General features: G+C 49.4%; 1 protein-coding gene across 1 annotated transcript in view; it reads left to right on the top strand.

Moving 5' to 3' along the window:
• Positions 1 to 432: 432 nt before the first annotated feature.
• The window catches only part of Hk2 (hexokinase 2), a 49,166-nt gene continuing 29,658 nt past the window's right edge, over positions 433 to 19,940 (top strand). Inside the window, exons 1-2 of the mRNA XM_021164876.2 lie at positions 433 to 950; positions 15,085 to 15,247. Coding sequence (XP_021020535.1) covers positions 888 to 950; positions 15,085 to 15,247 — 226 coding nt within the window. The 5' untranslated portion in view covers positions 433 to 887. The remainder of the gene's footprint in view (positions 951 to 15,084; positions 15,248 to 19,940) is intronic.

Here is a 19,940-nt window from a genome sequence, read left to right on the forward strand (position 1 = left end):
AGACTTGTGACAGGGCAGTGGCAGCCCCTCACATGATCCCCAGATACCAGATTATGGCGTGTGCTGCTACGATCACTTGTCTTTCCAGTCGCCCAACATCTCTTGGGTCCGCGATCACGCGCCCCCCACCCGAAGCTGAGCCTGACGCGGCGGTGGCTCATGCGCCCTGGAGTCCTGAGCTCTAGCCACGGAACACACGTCCCAACTCTGGCGCCCAGCTCCGCCCCTAGCCTCGGGCGCGTCTCTCCCGCCGCCTGCTTGGGTGCTGGAGCAGCCGCGCCCGCGGGCTCTAGGAGCTGATTGGCTGTGGACCGCGGGCGGACAGCCGGAGAGCGCACACACCCTCTTCCCGCAGCCAATGAGCACATCCACGTCACTGTCCGGGGCGGCCCAAAGAGCCGGCAGCCCCTCAATAAGCCACATTGTTGCACTAACTCCAGTGCTGGAGTCTCAGGACACCACAGGCTACGCGGAGTTGTTCTGCTTTAGAGATCCGAGGGCAGGAGCATCACGCTAGTGACTCTGATAGGTGCGATCGCCGGATTGGAACAGAACTGTCATTTTTTCCGAAGTTGAGCCTTAGTGACCCAGTGAGTGAAGTTAGCGACGGGACGCTAAGCAGCTAGACCGGTCGGCAGGAGTGAGACTTAGGTGCCTTCTAGTAGTTGTGATTAAAGAATTGAAAAAAAGAAAAAAACCCTGTTTCTGGGAACTCGAGGCCCTCAGCTGGTGAGCCATCGTGCTTAGCTTCTTTGTGTGGCTCCTGGAGTCTTCGATCCCAGCCGGACACCCGGGCCTGGTTTCAAAGCGGTCGGACTGCGCTGCCTGCTCCATCGGTAGCGCTCGAGCCTCGGTTTCTCTATTTGGCCCCGACTAGCCGCAGCAGGATGATCGCCTCGCATATGATCGCCTGCTTATTCACGGAGCTCAACCAAAACCAAGTGCAGAAGGTAAGTTGGCACGGGCCGGAGCTTCTGGCTCGCTTCGGACCAAGTTGCGTGCTCTCCCGGAATCTGGAGCACGCAGAGGACCTGCTTCCTCCTCCTTCGGGGCTGGAGACGTGGAACCAGTCTGGGTAGCTGGGAAAGACCTGAGCGCGAGTAGCCACGTCTGCTAGGCACCCTCGTGGCCTGACCGCTCACCATCGATAGTCCCACCTACCCGGGACCTGCGCACACCCTCCCCACCCCTAGAGCCCCTAATTTCTTGAAGAGACGGCCGCCCTGCACGTAGTCTGAGACTGCTGCGCCCACGTGGGAGGAGCCCCCTTTTGCAGCCCGAGTTCCGGCAGGAGCACGTGGGGAAGAATCCTGCGTAGGGGAGGAGGCGGGGTGGAAGCGTGTAGCAGCTGGGGCCCGGCCCTCCTGAAATTAAGGATGCGTTGGAGAGGCCTTCGGTTCCTCGTGGCGCTCCTTGGAGGTGGATCGGGGGTGGGGTGGGGGAGAGAGAGCCACCCAGGAAGGAGCGGGAAAGGGCGCAGAAAGACTAGCCTGCCGCGCCCCCTCCCCGGAACTGAACTGCCCGGAACTGAGGCTCGAAAGGGGCGCCCCCTCACAGCAGACCTTCCTGGGGACCGCCCCGCCTCGTCCCCGTGTCTGGCCTCCGAGTTGGGGGCGGGTTTTGGATAGTATGTTCTGATTTGGAACTAAAAGTTACACGGAATGGACTCATCTTCCCACCCCACGACCCCCAGAGTTCTTTCTTTTCTTTTTATTTGTTTTTGTTTTGTTTTCTTGGTCTCTGAAAATGAACCTTTAGTCGCTCTGACCTTCCTGAGCCCACCTCACTCTGCCTTCCCGGCAAACTCCAGTTCTCTCGGCGCGCCATTTACATAAGAAAGCGCCTCCAGCCCTGCTTGGTGCCTCGCTCTCCGCTTCGGGCTAGAGAGGTGGGGGTGGACCGGAGCCAGGCCTAGAGCGCTCTAACTCCCAGGAGAATTGAGTTTCTAAAATACCCAGGATTACGGGATTGGTTCCTGCCCTAGTCCAGGATTTAGGAGAGGGAATGGTCTAGTATGGGGCGGGGGCCGAGGGTGGGTGCTGTCCAGAGGTTTGTGTTAGAGCTCAGTTACACATTTGAAATTACAGTGTCTCACAGGAACAGATTTTAGGGAAAGTGCCTTGACCACGTTCCAGCCCCCTCCCCCTTCTCATGGTCCTGACTGCGTGGGAGAGGTTGGTCGGTTGCTTTTGATGTATCCAGGGCCCTGGCAGATGAACCTCAGATTTGAGAGAGGCACCTGATTTGAGTTTCTCGGTTGGTTTTCTCGAATATCTTGGGACGTAGCCCTTCGTTTTAATTCGGTTTGTTTAGACATTTGCCTTTAGGCTGGCACGATTTTGCAGGCTCCATTGGGCTTATCTATTGATTCAGCCATCTCTTGACAATTCCTAAAACACAAAGTGGAGGAAGACTCTTTAGTCCTAGGGAGAGTGAATTTTCCTCTTGGACATCTGAATTCTTTTTATGAACTTTCTCTCCGGTGATGGGACTGTGGATGCGCGACAGACAGACACCCCTAGGGACATGCGGTAGAATCGTCAGTTCCCGGGAGTGGAAAGGGAATTAATCAGAGTATCTGAAAGTGAGTTCTAACTTCTGTCTTGTGGTTCATTCGCCATAGGACCCAGAGCCTCTTGGGAGGCCTGTTCCTACAAGATGCAGGTGACTGTGCCCATCCCATTTTATGGTGACTGACTGGGCACCACAATGTGAGCCTTTTGTTCCTTTACGTTTTTCTTTGCACTCCCAACCCCAGGACACTTGGATGTACTTCCTCTAAGCTACCAATAGGGGCAGAATTGAATCAGGCCTGTAACTTAAAAAACCAGGTGTCACACGAGGGATTTAGATTCCCAGTTTAGACTCCCTGATCTGGCTTAGGTGTGCAAAGCTGTTTGATCCCCCCGAAGTTTGAGACGAGGTGCAGAGTATATTGGGAGTGTCTCTGAGCTGAGGAAGAGTTAGAAGATGAAACTCTGGTTTAGAAACGCTTGGTATATTTTGTTTTTGGTTTGAGACAAGGTCCCTCTACAGAGTCCGCCTGTTTGTAGACCAGACAGTGTAGACCAGATCACAGAGATCTGCCTACCACCCTCCACCTCTCATTATCCCTGGCAGGCTGGACACTCACCTGTAGACCAGGGTAGCTTTGAACTCAGAGATGCACTTTCCTCTGCCTCTGCAGGAAAGGCATGGCCACCATGCCTGGTTTCTGATTGGGACTTTTCTGGAACTCCTCTAAGATTATCTTATTCTTGTCTTAGCACTTGGAAGTCGTAGATAGTAACCAGCTACAACTAGCTTCACTTGGCATCCTAGTGGGCAAGTGCAGTGTCTACTCGCTTTTGCTCATTGCTATTGTGTAATTTAATGGAGAGCACCTGCTCTGACTGCAAACAGAGCCCTGTTCCAGGTTCCAGACAAGGTTAGCTCATGAATATTCAAATAACTTCCCAAGATAAGCACGTTTGTTTCGAGTGTTCTTTATTGTATTGACATGGAACTGAGGTCACGATTAAGTTGCCCAAGATCACTTAAGGTTATTTTTGTAAGAACACCCGGATGCCTTGGTAAGAACAAATTGTTCTTGAGCTCACACGCTTGCCTGACTCTGGGGAACTTTAGGGCTGTGCAGTGTTCACTCATGGTGCTGGGAACCCTTTCACCCAGTGGTGTAGGCATGTAGCTGGTTTCCAGCTTGGCTTGAGCAATGGCATCGGTGCCACCAGAGCCCTGAATTCGTTTTTATCATCATTCTTCTGACAGCTACGACCCTGTCAGTTGGTCTGTGGACTCCTTGCAGACACCCAAAGAGTTTCCCAAGTTCTAGTCTCGGAGCCAGACTGGAGTATTCTGGGAGCCTTCTTCTACACTCCTGATTCCAGCTACCCCCTCATTCCAGCTTCATTTTTCTTGCAACTTTCTTGCAATTTGAAACTTTCACTTCTCAGGCCCTGAACATGGAGTCTAGTCTGGCTTTTCTCTGTGTACCGCTCCATCTGCACACCTCCTCATCCCTCATCCCTATTTTACTGGCTCTGCACATCCCAAGGACTGGGTTAGAGGTGGCGTCACACACTTTTCCCAACCTTGGAGCTTCAGACATTTTGTGCTAGAAAAATTTTGTGAGTGAGGGGCTATTGCAGTCTACAATAATATTTACAGTAAATAATTCTGTTTACCTTTTCCCTGTTTGAGACATATAGCTCAGGCTGGCCTCCAACTCTATACACAGAGGATGACCTTGAAATCTTGGTCTGATCCTCCTGCCTCAGCTCACATGGAACCTGCTTTATGTGGTGTTGGAATCAAACTCATGGCTTTGTGTATGATAGGCAAGGACTTTACCAACTGAGCTGCGGCCCCAGCTTTCCCAGCTCCGCTTCCTCTTTTTATTACCTGGCTTGCCTAAAACTGCTATGTAGACTGGGTTGGTCTGGAACTCAGAGATCCACATATTTCTGCCTCTTGGGTGCTAGGGTTAAAGATGTGCACAACCACACCCTCTTCGTTCTTTTTTTCCTTTTTTTCTCTTCTACCCCCCTCTTTTGAGGTTGTGCGACCGCAGTTTTCAGCAGAAGGTTCTACCAGACTCACGGGGGTGGGGGTGGGGGAACCAACTAGAAAGCTATGGGAGGTGCCTTTGTTTCAGGGAGCCACTGGGGAAGATTGGTGCTCTCCTCCTGGGAGTTTTCTGTCAGCTTTCTACACAAGGTAGACATTTGAGCTGGGGCCCGGGGGGTGGGGGGTGGGGGAGGGGGGCTGGTGCTACCTTTCCAGGGACAGAGGCAGTGGTTCTTGGGAGAGGTTGCAAGATGGAGTCCAGAGTAGTAAGCCTTGGCAGTTTGGGCCAATTAGGAAACATTCTTTCACTTGTGTTCTTTCTGGGGGAAGTGACACTCATACTCAAAGGTCTTGACTTTACTGTCAGCTGGGGCACCCCAGGTTGAAGCATCTTCTCTTTTAGGGAACCCTGTACCTGCCGTTGAAGTAGCTGACTTCCAGTAACTCCCTTTCCGAGGAGCAAAAGGGCAGAGGATGCCCAGGGCAGGTGGGAAGTGTGCACCTCTGGGAGCTGGCTTTGCCCCCGGTGCTGGCTTCCCACTGGGGAAAACCTTAGAGGTGGGCTCACCAGACCATGAAAGCTGTGGCTGTCATGCCCTCATTCTTTTGGTTCAGTAGGATGGGGTCTCCTAGAACTACAGTAGGGTATTTTGCCCCTCATATTCAGACCGTGGGCTATTGAGTGCTTTTTCTTCTTACTGACCTTGGGGAGCCCCAACTTACTCATAATGTTGTAGTTAGTCTCCCCTTACATTTCATTATTACTTTTTGAGGTGCCAAGGGCTAAATTTCAGGGTCCTAGGCAAGGACCTTCGGGCTCACCTAACTTCATCTCCAGCCCCACTGCGTGTGTGCGCCCGTGGTCGTCATGGTCTCATACTGCAGTCCAGGCTAAGCTGAAACTCACTATGTAGCCCGGGTTAATCCCAAACTCATGACAATCAGTTTTCTGACATTATAGTGCTGGGTGTGACCCACCCCATCCTTCCTAGCCCTTGTATGCCTTGAATAGGTTTCGTCTTCTTTGGTTAGGATTCGAGAGTTTTGGCCTGAGGAGCAGAGAATCTCATTTTATGGGTGGCCATAATTGCTTAGTGCTTCTGTCTCCAGATCTCTGGACATTCCTTTCTTGAAACTTTATCTTGGCGCCTATCCCAGAAGTCCTTGGAGTAAGGGACCCACCCGCCCACCTTTTCCCTCATGGTCTCTTGCCCAGCATCCCTGTCTGTCTGTGGAGGTTTGGTTGGGGGGCAGTCCATGTTCTTAAAAGCCCTTCTACCCAACTTTTCCTTTTAGCATCTTTATTGCCCGATAAAGGAAGGGATAAAGGCAGATAAAACACCTGACTACTCTAATGGGGGTTCAGTGAGGGCACCTGAGGGTAATTTCCTTTCCCAGCTGAGAGGCTGCCTCCTACTCACTCCCTGAGTTTTTCCTGGCTCAGGGCTTTATACAAAGCCATCGAGACTCACCTGTTCCTTTTCCCTATAAAGCTCTTTATTGGGAGCTCGAGGGTTGGGACAGGGTCTTACACTGTAGCCCAGGCTGGCGTGGAACTCACTATGTGATTCAGGCACGCAATCCCTTTGCCTCAGCCTCCCTATGGAGATCTGGGATATTTTATGTGTGAGCCACCTGTGCTTGCTCTCCAATGAAGATCTTATAGATAAACGTCATTTGTACTTAGTAGACGTTGGCATGTCAGACACAGTGCACTGAAGTATCTCAGGCCACCCTCTAGCTTTACTGCAGAGGAGATACTGTTATGTCATTCAGGTGAAGACACCAGGTCAGTACCTTGCCCAAGGCCAAGGCAGAGCTTAAACCCAGGCAGGCAGCCTCACTCCAGAACCATGCACTTAACTCCCGGCACAGCCGGAGACAACTGGAGATGGTTGGCTGTTTTATTGGGTTATGAGTCAGGTGTTAGTTGGAAAGGGACCTTCGGGATGATATCATCTAAGACCTTTTATGGAGAAGACACCAGCTGCTGCGTACCAGGAGACACGTCTAAACTTTCCCAAATCCCTGAATCTGGAACTCAGTTTCCCAGTCACAAGCTGCATGGCAGATTGTGGTCCCTGGCCTGGGGCTGTCTAGAGAGGGTAAAGTCACCTAGAGGACCAAGCATTGTGTAGGTAGATGAACACGGAGGAAATGGTGGCAGGAAATAGTGAGTAGTGACCTGAAGAGCGGGGTCAGTCTGGAGTAGCTAGCTCTTCATTTTCCTAATGTCATAGTCCCACGCTGGTAACCGTAGCCAAGCCTTCTTGAATACCAGCTCATGAGTACTGAGAGCTGCTTACATCACAAATGTGGCAAAGGCTGAGTTGCTGCTTATGATCTTCTGTATCTAGTGAGAATGAGGGACAGATGTTTGGTCAGCTTGGAACTGAGATGTCTGCGCATTCACCTTTATTGTAGCAACTACTCATAGAAGCCGAGCATCACACACACACACACACACACATATCATTTTCCCCTTTGCTTTTCTCCCTCCAGCTCCTTTGTACCTCCCCTTTCTTTCAGATTCTTGGCTTTTTTTCCTATACATGAATTTTCTTGTATATATTTATATATGCATGCAAATATATGTATGTGTAAATGTGCCTATGTGTGTATATAGATATATACATATATTTTCCCAAATGTACAAATACAACGTGCTCAGTCTGTATAGTGTTGTTATCTGTATGTGTGTTTTCAGGGCTGACCATGTGGCATTGGATAGCCATTTGGTGTGCTTTTCCTAGGGTAGATACTATCTCCCACGCCTCAGTGTTCCCTAGTTGCTGTAATTCTTCTAGGGTTGAGACCTTGAACTCTACCTCTGGCCTGACATTTTTTAAGATGATTTAATATACACTGTTTTGTTTTGTTTTTTAAAAAAAGAAGCTAAATGTGCCACCCACTGGAAATACTAGCACTTGAGTGACCAGTGCATGGGGATTGCCTTTGGTTTGAGGGTAGCCTGGGCTACCATCTCAAAACCAGGCAAACAAGTAAACAAACAAACAAAAAGTGGTCCTTGGAAGAGACACTACTGGTGTGTGTCACCTTGGGTTTGTAAGCGTTTCTTGGCTTATCTGCCTCTTGCTATGGACTGAGCTTCTTGTTGGCAGAGTCTGCTGTCTCCTTTACCCTGGTGTCTTCTGTGCCCAGCCCTGGCACACTTGGTTTTCTACTATTCAGTCAGTTCATGGGTAAATGGACCAAGCCAGTGTCAGATACACCTGGGACCTGTTGTTTGTTGCGACACTCCCTCCCTCCAGGATGAAATATCTAATCCAGGGACTGGCGGGCTCAGGCTGGGTATCCCCAATGCCCATCTCTTGGCTCCTGGCAAGTGTTGCCACCTGGTCTGTCTCATTCCACGTGGTTGAGAGTAAGAACTGGCTGAACAGGAAGGCCTGTGACTCACAACGAGGCAATAGGATCTTGGAGGAGTGGCCTGCATGCTCCCTACTCTTCCACATTCACTGTACTGCTTCGGTCTCATGAGCAGTGAGAGCTGGAGTCTCCCCAAGATGGCAGGGCTGCCCCAGCAAAGAACCTCCTCTTCCCCGTTTGAGGAAAGCGTTTGTTCAGCAGATCTGTTATTTTCCATCAGCTGCGTTTAGAAGGCTGGGGATGCAGCTAACGCTTTCAACGTCTTCCCTGGCTCACCCCTTCCTCCTCGATTAGACACTTGATCTTCCCTCAACCACAGCATGGCATACATTTGCTGTTCCCTGCGTGCACAGCCTTGGCCCTGCTGGGAGGAGTTGAGAGCATTGTAATTAATGAGGACATGGATACCATTTGCCAGTTTTTCCAGGGTGGACACGCCTGTGCCTGCCCCAGGTTGGGGTGCCTAGTGGAGCGACCACCTGAGGATGTGGACCTTGCCAGGGACAAGGCTTGTGGTCTGGGGAAGCTTCTCCAAGCCGTGGTTTCCTTGTCAAAGCCTGATGATAAAACATTGCCAAAGGAATAATGCAAACACAAATGGTGTGTGTGTGTGTGTGTGTGTGTGTGATTCCTTTGAAACTATGCAGCAAGCCTGTGTTGTCACCACATGGTCAGTGGAAGGCTGTGTGTGTGTGTGTGTTTAGGTTTAAAGTAGGGCACCCTCTCTCAACTGTCCTCTTGACCCCTCCATTCTCCTGGGTGCTTTGACTGTGCATAGCATGTAGGCTAGGGACAAATCCTTCTGTTTCTCCTATTGTCTTATACTGTCTTTCTGTGTAGCCCAGGCTAGCCCTGAACTTGAGCTCTTCCTGCCTGAGCTTCCTGAGTGCTAGGATTACAAATATGTGCCATATAAAACAGTATCGATTATATGTAAAATTAATGTACATAGCATGTATATATTTTACATTTTCTTGTGTGTGTGTGTGTGTGTGTGTGTGCATGCTATGGTGCATACTTGGAAGTCAGGACACCTTACTATATGGGTTCCTGGGGTCATACCCTGGCCATTCGGCACACCAGCAAGTCCCTTTATCCACTAAAGCCATCTTACAGGCACGGTGTATTTTAGATTATTTTTGTACTGTACTGGGGATCGAACCTAGGACTCTGCGATTGGCTGCCATTGTAGGCCTGTGCCCCCCCCCCCCCCCCCCCGTCTCAGTCTTCCTAACTTTCTAAACTGAAGTATGATACACATACGAAACTAAATACGGTCTGGATAACACCTCCATCCGTCCAGTATCACCAGAATCACCCCATTGTCTGGCACCCCTTCCCCTCCCCCACCCTGAAAGGGCTATCACTGTCTTTGTTCTTAGGCAAGCTTCTCACTATATATAGCCCAGGCTTGCCTAAGTAAGGATGACCTTAAACTCTGATTCTCCTCCTCCTCTAACTCCTAAGTGCCAGGATTCCAGACAGGCACCACTGAACCTGGGACCGGCATGACTTGTATCAACACCACAGACCTGGCTTTTGGATTCAGGCGAGTGGACTCCCAGGGTGGGTTGTTCCCTCCTGAACCTGCTTCTTTCACTGATCATCTTGTGATACACATTTGTGTCTGTGTAGGTGGTGGCTGGTGGCATGTTCTCATACTGTGTGATACTGCCTCATATCCCTTTGTCGTTGATCTCAAACAAGCAAGACCAAGCCACTCACAAAAGGCAGGGCCTATCCTAACTATCCTGTAGGAGGCCAGGCTGGAGCTGAGGCTGGAGATAGCTGATGTAGTTTTTTCTTCAGGAGGAGCCTAAATGATATGAAGTCAGGTAGGCCTTGAACTTGAAGTGGTCCTTCTAGGACCGCTGGAGGAAAATGTTCTAGATATTAATGGAAATGGCCAAGGACTGGAGAGTGGAGTGGAGTGGGGGGCGTCGGCTGTGTTTCTGGCTCCCTTCCTGGCTTTGCTCTGATGTACTGAGATGGTGCAGTCACTTCTCCTGTTTGAGCTCCTCAAGTCTGCCAGGAAGGAGTGCCCTCAGAGGATTTGGTGGCTTAGGTTAGCTTTGGTCAAAGGATTTCTTGACCAAGGAGGCATCAGCAGGAGTTGAGTGCAGAACTCTGAGCTTCTTGACAATCAAGGCAAAATGGACAGAGCCCTTCAGGAATCAGGTTTTCATCTCACATACCAAAAAATATGGTGACCCTGGCAGCCAAATGTCCTGACACCAGGGACTGAGTGGCCGAAGGAAGATCTGTTAACAATGCGGCTAATTTAAAATGCTCCAGCGATCTTTGTGTTTCTTCCTTCCCAAGATTTCTGTTTTGTTTTAAGGTGACCCGCTCGGTAGCCAAAACTGGCCTTGAACTTGTAATTCTCCTGGCTCAGCCTCCTTGGTGCTGGCATTCTAGATGTGAAGCGCCCTGCCTGCTCCAGGCTTCCTCCTCTGTTGGTGTGGCTCTGGAGGGACGTGGAGTAATTTAAAGGTTGGATGATACCAGCTTCCCTTTTTGGATGGGGTTTCTTGTCTTTAGAGTTTGTCCTGGCTCCACCTCTAACTCTGGAGGAAGAGTCATGTCGGGCTCCTGTCGTGGGAGAAATGAAACTGACCTGTATTGCCCAATGAGGAGGAAGTTCTAATCTCTTTAGCCTTGCTGCACAGCTATCAGTTAGAAGTGCTATCTCTAACACGCCCTTGCCTTGGGTAACCTGGCAACCTTTTCTTCCCTGACCCCAGCCAGCTTTGCTCAGGCCTGTCTGTGACTCCCCCATCAGCAAGGAAGCCTTCTGTTTTCCCGCCTCCTATTTAGATAGAGACCTAAAGGGAAGCACCTCCTCCTTCCCTCCCCCCTCCCCCCAACCTATCAACACAGAAGGAGAAGAGGACGGCTGGGGGAACGAGCCCTGCTATTTTAAACCTCAAGTTTGGGTAAGCAGTGCTGAGGATTGCCTTTGGCCCTCTCAGCGCGCCGCTTGGCAGAGGTTTCTTCAAGAGGAAAGGGGAGAGTTGGGGAGTTTTATGCTGGGCACCTCCATTCTGTCTTGGCTGCGGGGGGTCTCTGCACCCCCATTTTATAGTGAAAATGCTGTCACACGTCTCAATGTTATAGGATCTGTGTGCCTTGCAGCCAGAATTGGCCTGGATCCTGGTGCCAACTACTTAAACCTCTTCCCAGAAAGTGCCAGCTTTGTCTCTCCAAGTACCACAAGTCTGGGTCCAATGGACACTAGTTATTTATTTCACCATTGGCCTGCTGTCCCAACAACTGGCTCTTTTCCTGTGTGCACATGCTTACACACTTGCGTGTGTACATGCATGTGTACATGTATGTGGAAGCCACAGGGCATTACTGAGTGTTACTCGTAATCCATTTTTATTTTATTTTATTTTTTTTTTACAGACAATATCTCACTGGTTTGCAAATAGGCTAGGCTGTCTGTCTTTCTGTCTGTCTCCATCCACCTCCAGTGCTGGGATTCCGAGTGTATGTATCATGCTTGGCTTTTTCTGTGTATAGGTGTTTCGTCTGTGAATGACTGCATCGTGTGCATGTCTGGTGCACAGGAGCGCAGAGGAAGGTGTTGGATGCTCTGAGACTGGAGTTACCAGGTTCTGAAGTACCATGGGGATGCTAGGAATTGAACCCTGGTCCTCTGGGACAATAAGCAGTACTTAGCCACTGAGCCTTCTCCCTAGCTAACATCCCCTGGCTGTTTAAAATATGGGTTCTTGGGGGTGGAATTCAGGTCCTCTCTTTACAAGGAGAGCACTTTTTCTGGTGGAGTTATCCCCCCAACCCCCTTCCCCTTGCCTGCTCCTCTTTTGAAAAGGCAAGTTCTTACTCTCTAGCCTAGGCTGGCCTAGAACTTACTCTGCAGCTGGGGCTAGCTTCCAGCTTGCTGCAGGTTTTCCTGCTTTAGTTTCCTGGGTGCTGGGATTACAGGCTTGAGCCAAAAAGACTTGGCAAAATAGAAGAAAGCAACCTAAAGCAACACTCACTAGAAAAACCTGTCGAGCCATGATCACTTATTGATGCGGCAGGAACCCATCCACGAGAAGGGAGAGGATATTGGAACCCTCAACCCTAGGGTGTTCATTTGGTCAGCCTGGAACGAATGTTTAGAGCCTGGGCCATCCTCAGACTTGCAATGTAGCCAAGGATGACCTGGAACTTCTGTTCCTCCTGCCTATGCCTCCCAAGTGCAGGGGTCACAGGCTGGCACCACCTGCACTTATGACTTCTTTATTAATAATAATAATAATAATAATAATAGTAATAATAATACTCCCAGACCCTCCCCACCTCCTTACCCATTTTGTTTTCTCTCCCCCAAACAAAATCAAAACAAAAAAACCCCACCAAACTAATATAAGTTTAAAAAAAAAATTAACCCTGCCTCTGCCCCTTCCCCACCCCCCCCCCAAAAAAAAAAAAAAGCTTCTGAGAGCATCTCACATGATTCTGGATTGCAGCCAAGTTTGGGAACTCTTATCTCAAGTGGCAGGATGGAGACTAAGCAGAAGTTATCAGAGACGGATTTAGCTGTGATTGAAGACAGGACTCTAAACTAACCTAGAGTGGGACTGAGGGACAAAGCGGGCTGGGGCAGACTTGAACGCACTCAGTGTGAGGTTAGGGAACTCTTGGGGTAAAAGAGACACAGTCTAATGACTGGTCAACCTACTAGGGTGCCCCTTTCTAAGGATGTGTTTTGACTGGTTGGAGTCTCACTGCTGTGTGTAAAAGTAAAATCTAGGTGTGTGTGTGGGGGGGGCAGACCTTCCATGACTCCAGGCAGATATGCATTTCTTCCCTGTGGCTGCGCGCTGGGGGACAAATGGAAGGATTCTGGAATCTGCATTCACTTCTAGAGGCTGCACCTAGTTTCCCATTTCCATTTCTCTTGGTTGCCATTTATCCAGTGCAGGGCACCTGCCAAGCAATCAATGGGCACCTGTGGCGTGCTTGGGAAGTTGTGGTCCTAGGATCTCTAACCCAGGTCTGTGGACCCCTAGACCAAAGACAATGGCCATCAAGTCAGGTGGGGCCTGAGGTGAAGCTATGCTAAAAATGTTTACCTACTGTTAATGGCTACATTGCCCTTATCATTTGTATCTGCTACTGAAGGGTATGATCCACTGAGCAAAGGGTAATGGGCCTCCAATAAAGAGCAGCCTTTTAACTTCTTTTTTGGAGTTAAGAGAGAACAATTAGCAATTAAAATCTCAAAGATGGCGCTGGGGACAGCTTGGTTGGTAAAGCACTTACTTCCCCTGCAAGCAGAGAGGTTGCTGGGGAATTAGCTCTTCTGTAGACTTTGGAAGCGGCAGAGGGACTCATCACAGGGCAGTGCAGGCTTTCCTCTACCTCTTTGGCATTTCATCTCCCTCCTTGGCAAATGGTGGAGAGGAGGTGTCTGGGAGATTTCTGGATCTCTCATCTCCTTGGAATTAATAAAGTAAGGGCTCTAATTGAACATTTGTGGCAAGTCCAGGAAAGGATCAACTGCCCCTTTGACCTGCCAGGCCAACTGTTTGTGTCTGTGTTGGAGGGATTCTGATATTCTCTCCCTTCTGGGAAGTCAGCTCCTAGGCAGCCCCAAGTCATAAAATATGACTAGTTTTTCCTAGCTATGGTGATCAGGAAGTTAGGGTTAAATGCCAGTTGGGTGGGTTTATCAGAGTGTAACTAAGTTGGGAGGCCAGTAACATTATTTCCAAATTGTGGACTAGGTATGGGGTAAGGAAAAGCTGGAGTCCTTGGAATAGCCGGGAGGCATAACTGTTATCTTCAGGAGGGCCAGGGCAGGTTCTGGAAATGGGTCTTCAGGGCTGGCAGGATGGGGGGATGTACCTATAGATTCAGGATTCTCAATGCTAGGGAGGACAGCTTGGGACTTATACCAGAGAAAGAATGTCACAGAGACCAGAGACATGCCCTATGGTTAGGAGGTGGGCAGAGGCTAGCTTATGTGAGGCTTAGGATGTTTAATGGCTGTCTTAGTCACTGTTCTAGTGCTATGAAGAGACCTTGACCAAGGCAACTCTTATAAAAGAAAGCATTTAATTGGGGACTTGGCTTACAGTTTCAGAGGTTTAGTCCATGATCATCATGGTGTGAATCAGACAGGCATGGCACTGGAGCAGGAGGGAGAGAGGAGAGAGAGGGAGAGGGAGAGAGGGAGAGGGAGGGGGGGGGCTGAGAGAGGAGGCACTGGGCCTGGTGTGAACTTTTGAAGCCTCAAAGCCCACCTCCAGTGACAGAATTCCTCCTATAATACCTCATCTGCTGCAACAAGGCTGCACTTCCCTAATCTTCCACTCCCTGGTGACTAAGCTTTCCAATATTTGACCCTAAGAGGACCATTCTTATTCAAACTACCAGAGTGGGAAACAACTAACAGATTTTAAACTCAGGAATCCAAGAGTCTGGGGTGGGGGTTGGGAAACTGATAGAAGAGTTAAAAATAGACCGGGGGATTGTGTAAAATGTGGGGAGGAGGTGATGGCTGCTGGCCCTGGGGTGAGGGTGACCTCACTGAGAGGACTAGCCATGCCAGGTGAAGGCCAGTTTAGGCAACAAGAGAAGAGGGAGGCCATGAGCCTCTGTTACAGGATGCTTATAGGCGTTTTAATTTAACTTTGAAAATCTCCTATTCCCCACTGTCTTCCTCCAGTTCTCTATTCCCTAGTAGTTAACTTAAATGTCTGTTTGTTTGTTTGTTTGTTTGTTGGTATATCAGCCTCATGTAACCTACATCGGACTTACCTGTTGGAGGGATGACTTAGAACTGATCCTGCCTTTGCCTCCAAAGTCCTAGAATTTAGGAATGCGGCAGGCCTGGCAGGTTTTGTTGGGCTGTCTTGTTTCTTGAACTGCTGGGGTTCAGATAATCTTGTACGTGGTAGTAAGTGCTCCAGCACAGGGACATTCAACTGCTGGCTCAAGAGAACACAAAAAAGACAGGGTCTTACGGTGTTGCCCAGGCTGCCTTAGAACTTGCAATCCTCCTGCCTCAGCCACCTGAGTGCTTGGGTTACAAGCCTGACTAGAGTTTTTTGAAAGGCTGGGTTATATTTAATAACATAGAACCTATTCTTGTCCCCTGCCCCCTTTCAGGTTGACCAGTATCTCTACCACATGCGTCTCTCAGATGAGACCCTTCTGGAGATTTCTAGGCGGTTCCGGAAGGAGATGGAGAAGGGGCTAGGAGCTACTACGCACCCTACAGCAGCTGTGAAGATGCTGCCCACCTTTGTGAGGTCAACTCCAGATGGGACAGGTACTGTGTGTGTGTGAGTGAGTGAGTGTGACTGCCCCAAGGATCTCTGAACTGAAAGTCCACTGAGACATAGAACTAATCTCAGTCAAGGCCTCTTGCAAGGTTTAACCCTTAGTCAATGCAAGCTGATGCAAACACTGGGAGATGAATGGAAGGCTATGGGATGGGAGGGGACGGCTGTCTGACTGCTTGGACAGCCAGAGTCAAAACTCTTCTTTGTCAGCCAGCCTTCCCTGCGTACCGTTGACAGCCATTTGTTTTCTGCTCTTGTGCTGAGCAGAGCTTTTTGCCTCAGTTTGGGTTTCCCAGTCCCACATAGATAACACACGGTGGTGGTTAACCATGTCGACCATGGTTGATGGGCACGTTCTGTAGGCATATCGATCAGTGCCATTCATAGTGTTTCAATTGTTTCATGGGCTCCGTTGAAAAGTCCTATAAGTTAAACTAAACTGGAAAGGATGTGAAGAGCCATTTCCATTGTGTCTATTCCAGTAACACTTCTTTAAAATATTCATTTTATTCTTATGAGTGTGAGTGTTTTGCCTGCATGTATATCTGTACACCACATAGGTGTCTGCCCAAAGAGGCCAGAAGGCACCAGATCCCCTGGAACAGATGGTTATGAGCTGTCCTGTGGGCGCTGGGAATTGAATCCAGGCCCTCTGGAAGAGGAGCCATTATTACTCTTCCCTGCCGAGCCATCTCTCCAGCCCCTAAGACTAAAACAAGATGCTGTTGGTTGAGGTTTGTTTAATCTCCTATTTGGATAGTCTCTCTTATGATGCCACCAAGCAAAAGATTGACATTGGAAAGAGTGTTATTTGACTTTTTGGGGAAGACAAACATCCAGCCTGCCTGGTGCCCAAATTGCAGAGAGCTGCAGTCTCCTCCCCACAGCATTTGCTAGTGTTTATATAGCCTTGGGGGGGGGGGAGGTGGGGCTTTTGAATTTGTGACTTCCTGGTCTCCCTTAAAAGAGGACTAAATCCCAGAAAGCCTTTCACGTGGACCTTTCGCTGCTATGGTGGAGGTGATGGAAGTGTCTGAGGGCATGAACAGAATCTCCACACCCATGTGAGTTCATCAGCACAGGTTGGGTACATGGGAGACATAGTCATGGCCTAGTGGGGTGGGGTGGGATGGGGTGGGGTGGGGGTTTTGATGGACAGGGGACTCTCAAAGCGAATGCCAGGAGGTTGAACCTGCACAGTGGCTTTGGTAGCATCCCTGGTGGTAGAGGTGCAACCTGTCATTGGCAGAGCCTGTTCATTTGCCACAGCGACAACCATGTTCTAGACTGGCATTTGTGGGGTCCGTAGCAGTGGGGGGCACTAGTGTGAGGTCTTTATCTGGGGAGCAAGGGAGAGAGTGAACTCAGGCCAGTGGAGGATTCAAGAAGCAGACTCGGAGAGCCTGAGGGACGGACGGGCGGCCAGGGGCTGTGGGAGGCGGGCGGGGCTGTGTTGGAACCTGACCTTGGATCCCTGCGTGCCCTTGAGGAACAACTTTTGAGAGTCTCTGGGATCTGGTTTAACAAGACGTTGTACAGTTCCTAAAGTAAGAATATTTGTTGAAGCCTTGTGACCTGTTTGGCCCAGCACTTAGCATGTGTCCTTGTTCATGAATGTGTGTGTTCCCAGACCTTCAAAGAGTCCCCTGAAGTGGGGAGAGGGGACCCTGTGAGCTCTGCTGTGCACTCTAGATTGGCTCTGTCTCATTCTGACTGGAAGCCATACCACATCTGTGTTTCAGTGTGACATTGTGATAAATGTATCAACTTCTGAAGGGCAGCCTGTATCTCACTAAGTAAGCACCTCAAATGTTGAAAAAGTGCATTGTGGGAGCCGGGGCTTGCCCTGAGCACCTACCTGCTTAGTAAGCTTAAAAGATTTATTTATGTTTTTATGTGTGAGTATTTTTTTTTTGCTTGCATGCCTGCCTGTATGCCGTGTTTATCTAGGAGCCCTGAGAGGTCAGAAGAGGGCGTTGGGTCCACTTGAACTGGAGTTACAGACTGTGACCCACACAGTGGGTACTGAGAATCGAACCTGGGTCCTCTATAAATAAGAGCAGTAAGAACGCATAAGTGCTGAGCCACATCTCTAGCTCCAATTCATTTACTTAAACAGAACTTTGATGAACTATATGTTTATGTTTCTCTTGTGTGTGTTATGTGTGCACTTCAATGAGTCTGGGGGCCAACTTGCTGGAGTAGCTCCCTCCTTCAACCATGGGAGTCCTGGGCGGTAGAACTCAGCTTGTCAGGTTTAGCAGCAAGTACATTTTCCTCAGACTCATCTTACCAGCCCCTAAAGAGATTTTTATCCTCCAAAAAGCTTGGTTGTTCAAATAATTTTCCCAAGTTCACACAAGTGATGATAGGCTGAGCCAGGAGTCAAACATGAATGTGCCAAAGTTACCAGGTGTGCGAGTGTGAGCATGTGCATGCCTAGGGTGGTGTGTGCAGCTCTGGGTGGTATAGGTTGTGTGACAGACAGGGAACAAGTGGTGTATATGACAGTTCAGCTCTACACCTTCTAAGTTCCCATATTCTCAGCACTGTTTACAGTGCCACCATACTGGAAATGTACCTTTGCCCGAGGAGTCCTGCATGCCCCCTTACATACACAAGCATACTGAAGTACAGATCTCACAACGTGATGAGTTGTGAGAAAGACACAACCCCCCCAGTCACTGGATACAAATGAAACTCCAAGCATCCTTGCACTAGGTACGGCCATTGAAACAGAAACTAGACCGAGTGTACCAGACAACAGACAGTTCTGTGCTAAAGCCCTCTCAGGGTCTCAGTGGTAGATACTCTACGGAAAAGGAGAGTCAGTTTTCAGAGAACAGTCCCCTAGCAAGCAGGCGGTGAGACAGTCAACTCGGGCTGGTCCGAACCAATGCCCAGCCCCGAAGCACACCGCCGACAGCATGTTTTATTTTCCTCGTACCTCCCACACGACTAGCACAATGCCTTCATTCTTCTTTTGGGAACTCTGATTGGGTTTGATCCACAAAATCCTCTCCTAGATTCAGCCATCTGTGAGGCCGTGGTGTGCCAAGCTCCCGTGGCCTGCCTTTGAAGAGTGAGAATTGTCCTTAGGGAGATAAAGCTTACGCAGATGACACAATTAAAGCGTGATCCTGGGCCATATAATGCAAGCATGAGGTGTGATAAAGGGAGCCCAGCTCCGTGATAGGCTGGCTGTGTGCGAGCTGCCGAAGCCCCTTATCTTGGTTGCTGTGTATTTTACCAACATCTACGCAGTGGAGGCCTGAGTGAACTGCAGCACACAAGTGAGTTAATTAAGGGGGTTTATGATATAGTGCTGGCGACCTAAGCAGAGATTGTACTGATACCCTCTATAGTGGGTGACATTTACGTATGTTGGGTCAAACACCTGATTGTTGTTATATTGATTTTTTTTTTTTTAAAGATAAGAGTCTCACACAGCTCGTGCAGTCCCCAAGAGGCTACTGACAATAAATAATTCTGTAGGGCAGATATGGGCAGGCCCCTTTCTAGGGGCATAGATTTTGTTAAAGTGACAGTTCAGAAACTGAATGTGGAAGTCTACTTGTGTATTAGTGGGTGAGCTGGAAGCACGTGGCCGTTTGCTGCTTCCGGCATTCGGTGGCCAGGAGGTCTGGGAGTCCTGTGAGTCAGCCCAATGCAATCCACTTGGCTAGTTTAGTTAAGCTTAAGATTTCCCCAGCGTCACCACTGGAAGTCCCATTATCCCTGTACACTGAGTAATCCAATGCAGGAGGGTGACGCTCTTGTCTGGCCCTTGAACCTAGGCCCTTGCTGCTGTTTGGCTGGGCTGCAGCATCTCCTTGGCCCCCAGACACATCCATCCCCTCCAGGTTACTCACACACAATCTTATCTGCCTGGGAACCAGACAGTTCCCTCCCAGTGACAACTTTGACAATGACACTCGCCTAGGTGCCTGTAGCCCTCGTTGCATCAGCTCTATGCTGTAGCTGACTTTGACGTGACATATTTTGGCAGCTATAAATTGGTACCATGTTATATAGTTTTGCCAGACAGACACGCTGACACTTAACTATGCTGTGAACTTCCATGTATGCTGACCCTCTCTCCATCTAGAAGATTCATGCTAACTCCTGTTGCCTGTACCTGAAAGGCATTCTTGTAGAGCAGAAATGACTCCTACCATTCTCTTTCTTCCTGGGTCAGTGTGTGGCCGGGTGGCAATCAGAACAACTGTGGCGCTTTTAGGGGTCGTCTTCCATTCTCACTGCTGTAGCAACCGATGGCAGAAGATGACCTGATTTCGCCGATTCATGATGGATTTAGTTCTTTCCAAATTTCATTTTTGTGTGTTTATTTTTTAAGACTGAGTAGCCCTGGCTGGCCTGGAATGTACTATGTAGATCAGGCTGCCTCTGCCTCCCAAGTGCTAGGATTATAGCACTCCTGTCCCTTCTATTTATTGATTTTTTAAATAATTATGTATATGCTTAGAGTGTGAGTTTGAGCACATAAGGGTAGTGCTCTGGGAGGCCACTAGAGGGCGCCGTTCCTGGAGCTGCAGTGAAAGGTAGCTGTGAGCTGTGCAGTGTGGATGCTGGGAACCAAACTCAGGTCCCTGGAAGAGAGCAATGCATGCCCTTGACCATTCACCTTCTAATAATCCCCTGGGGTGTTTTGTTTTGTAA

This window comes from Mus caroli, unplaced genomic scaffold (genome assembly GCF_978045245.1).
Source record: "Mus caroli unplaced genomic scaffold, Mus_caroli_1 scaffold_7, whole genome shotgun sequence".
NCBI classification, from domain to species: Eukaryota; Metazoa; Chordata; class Mammalia; order Rodentia; family Muridae; genus Mus; species Mus caroli.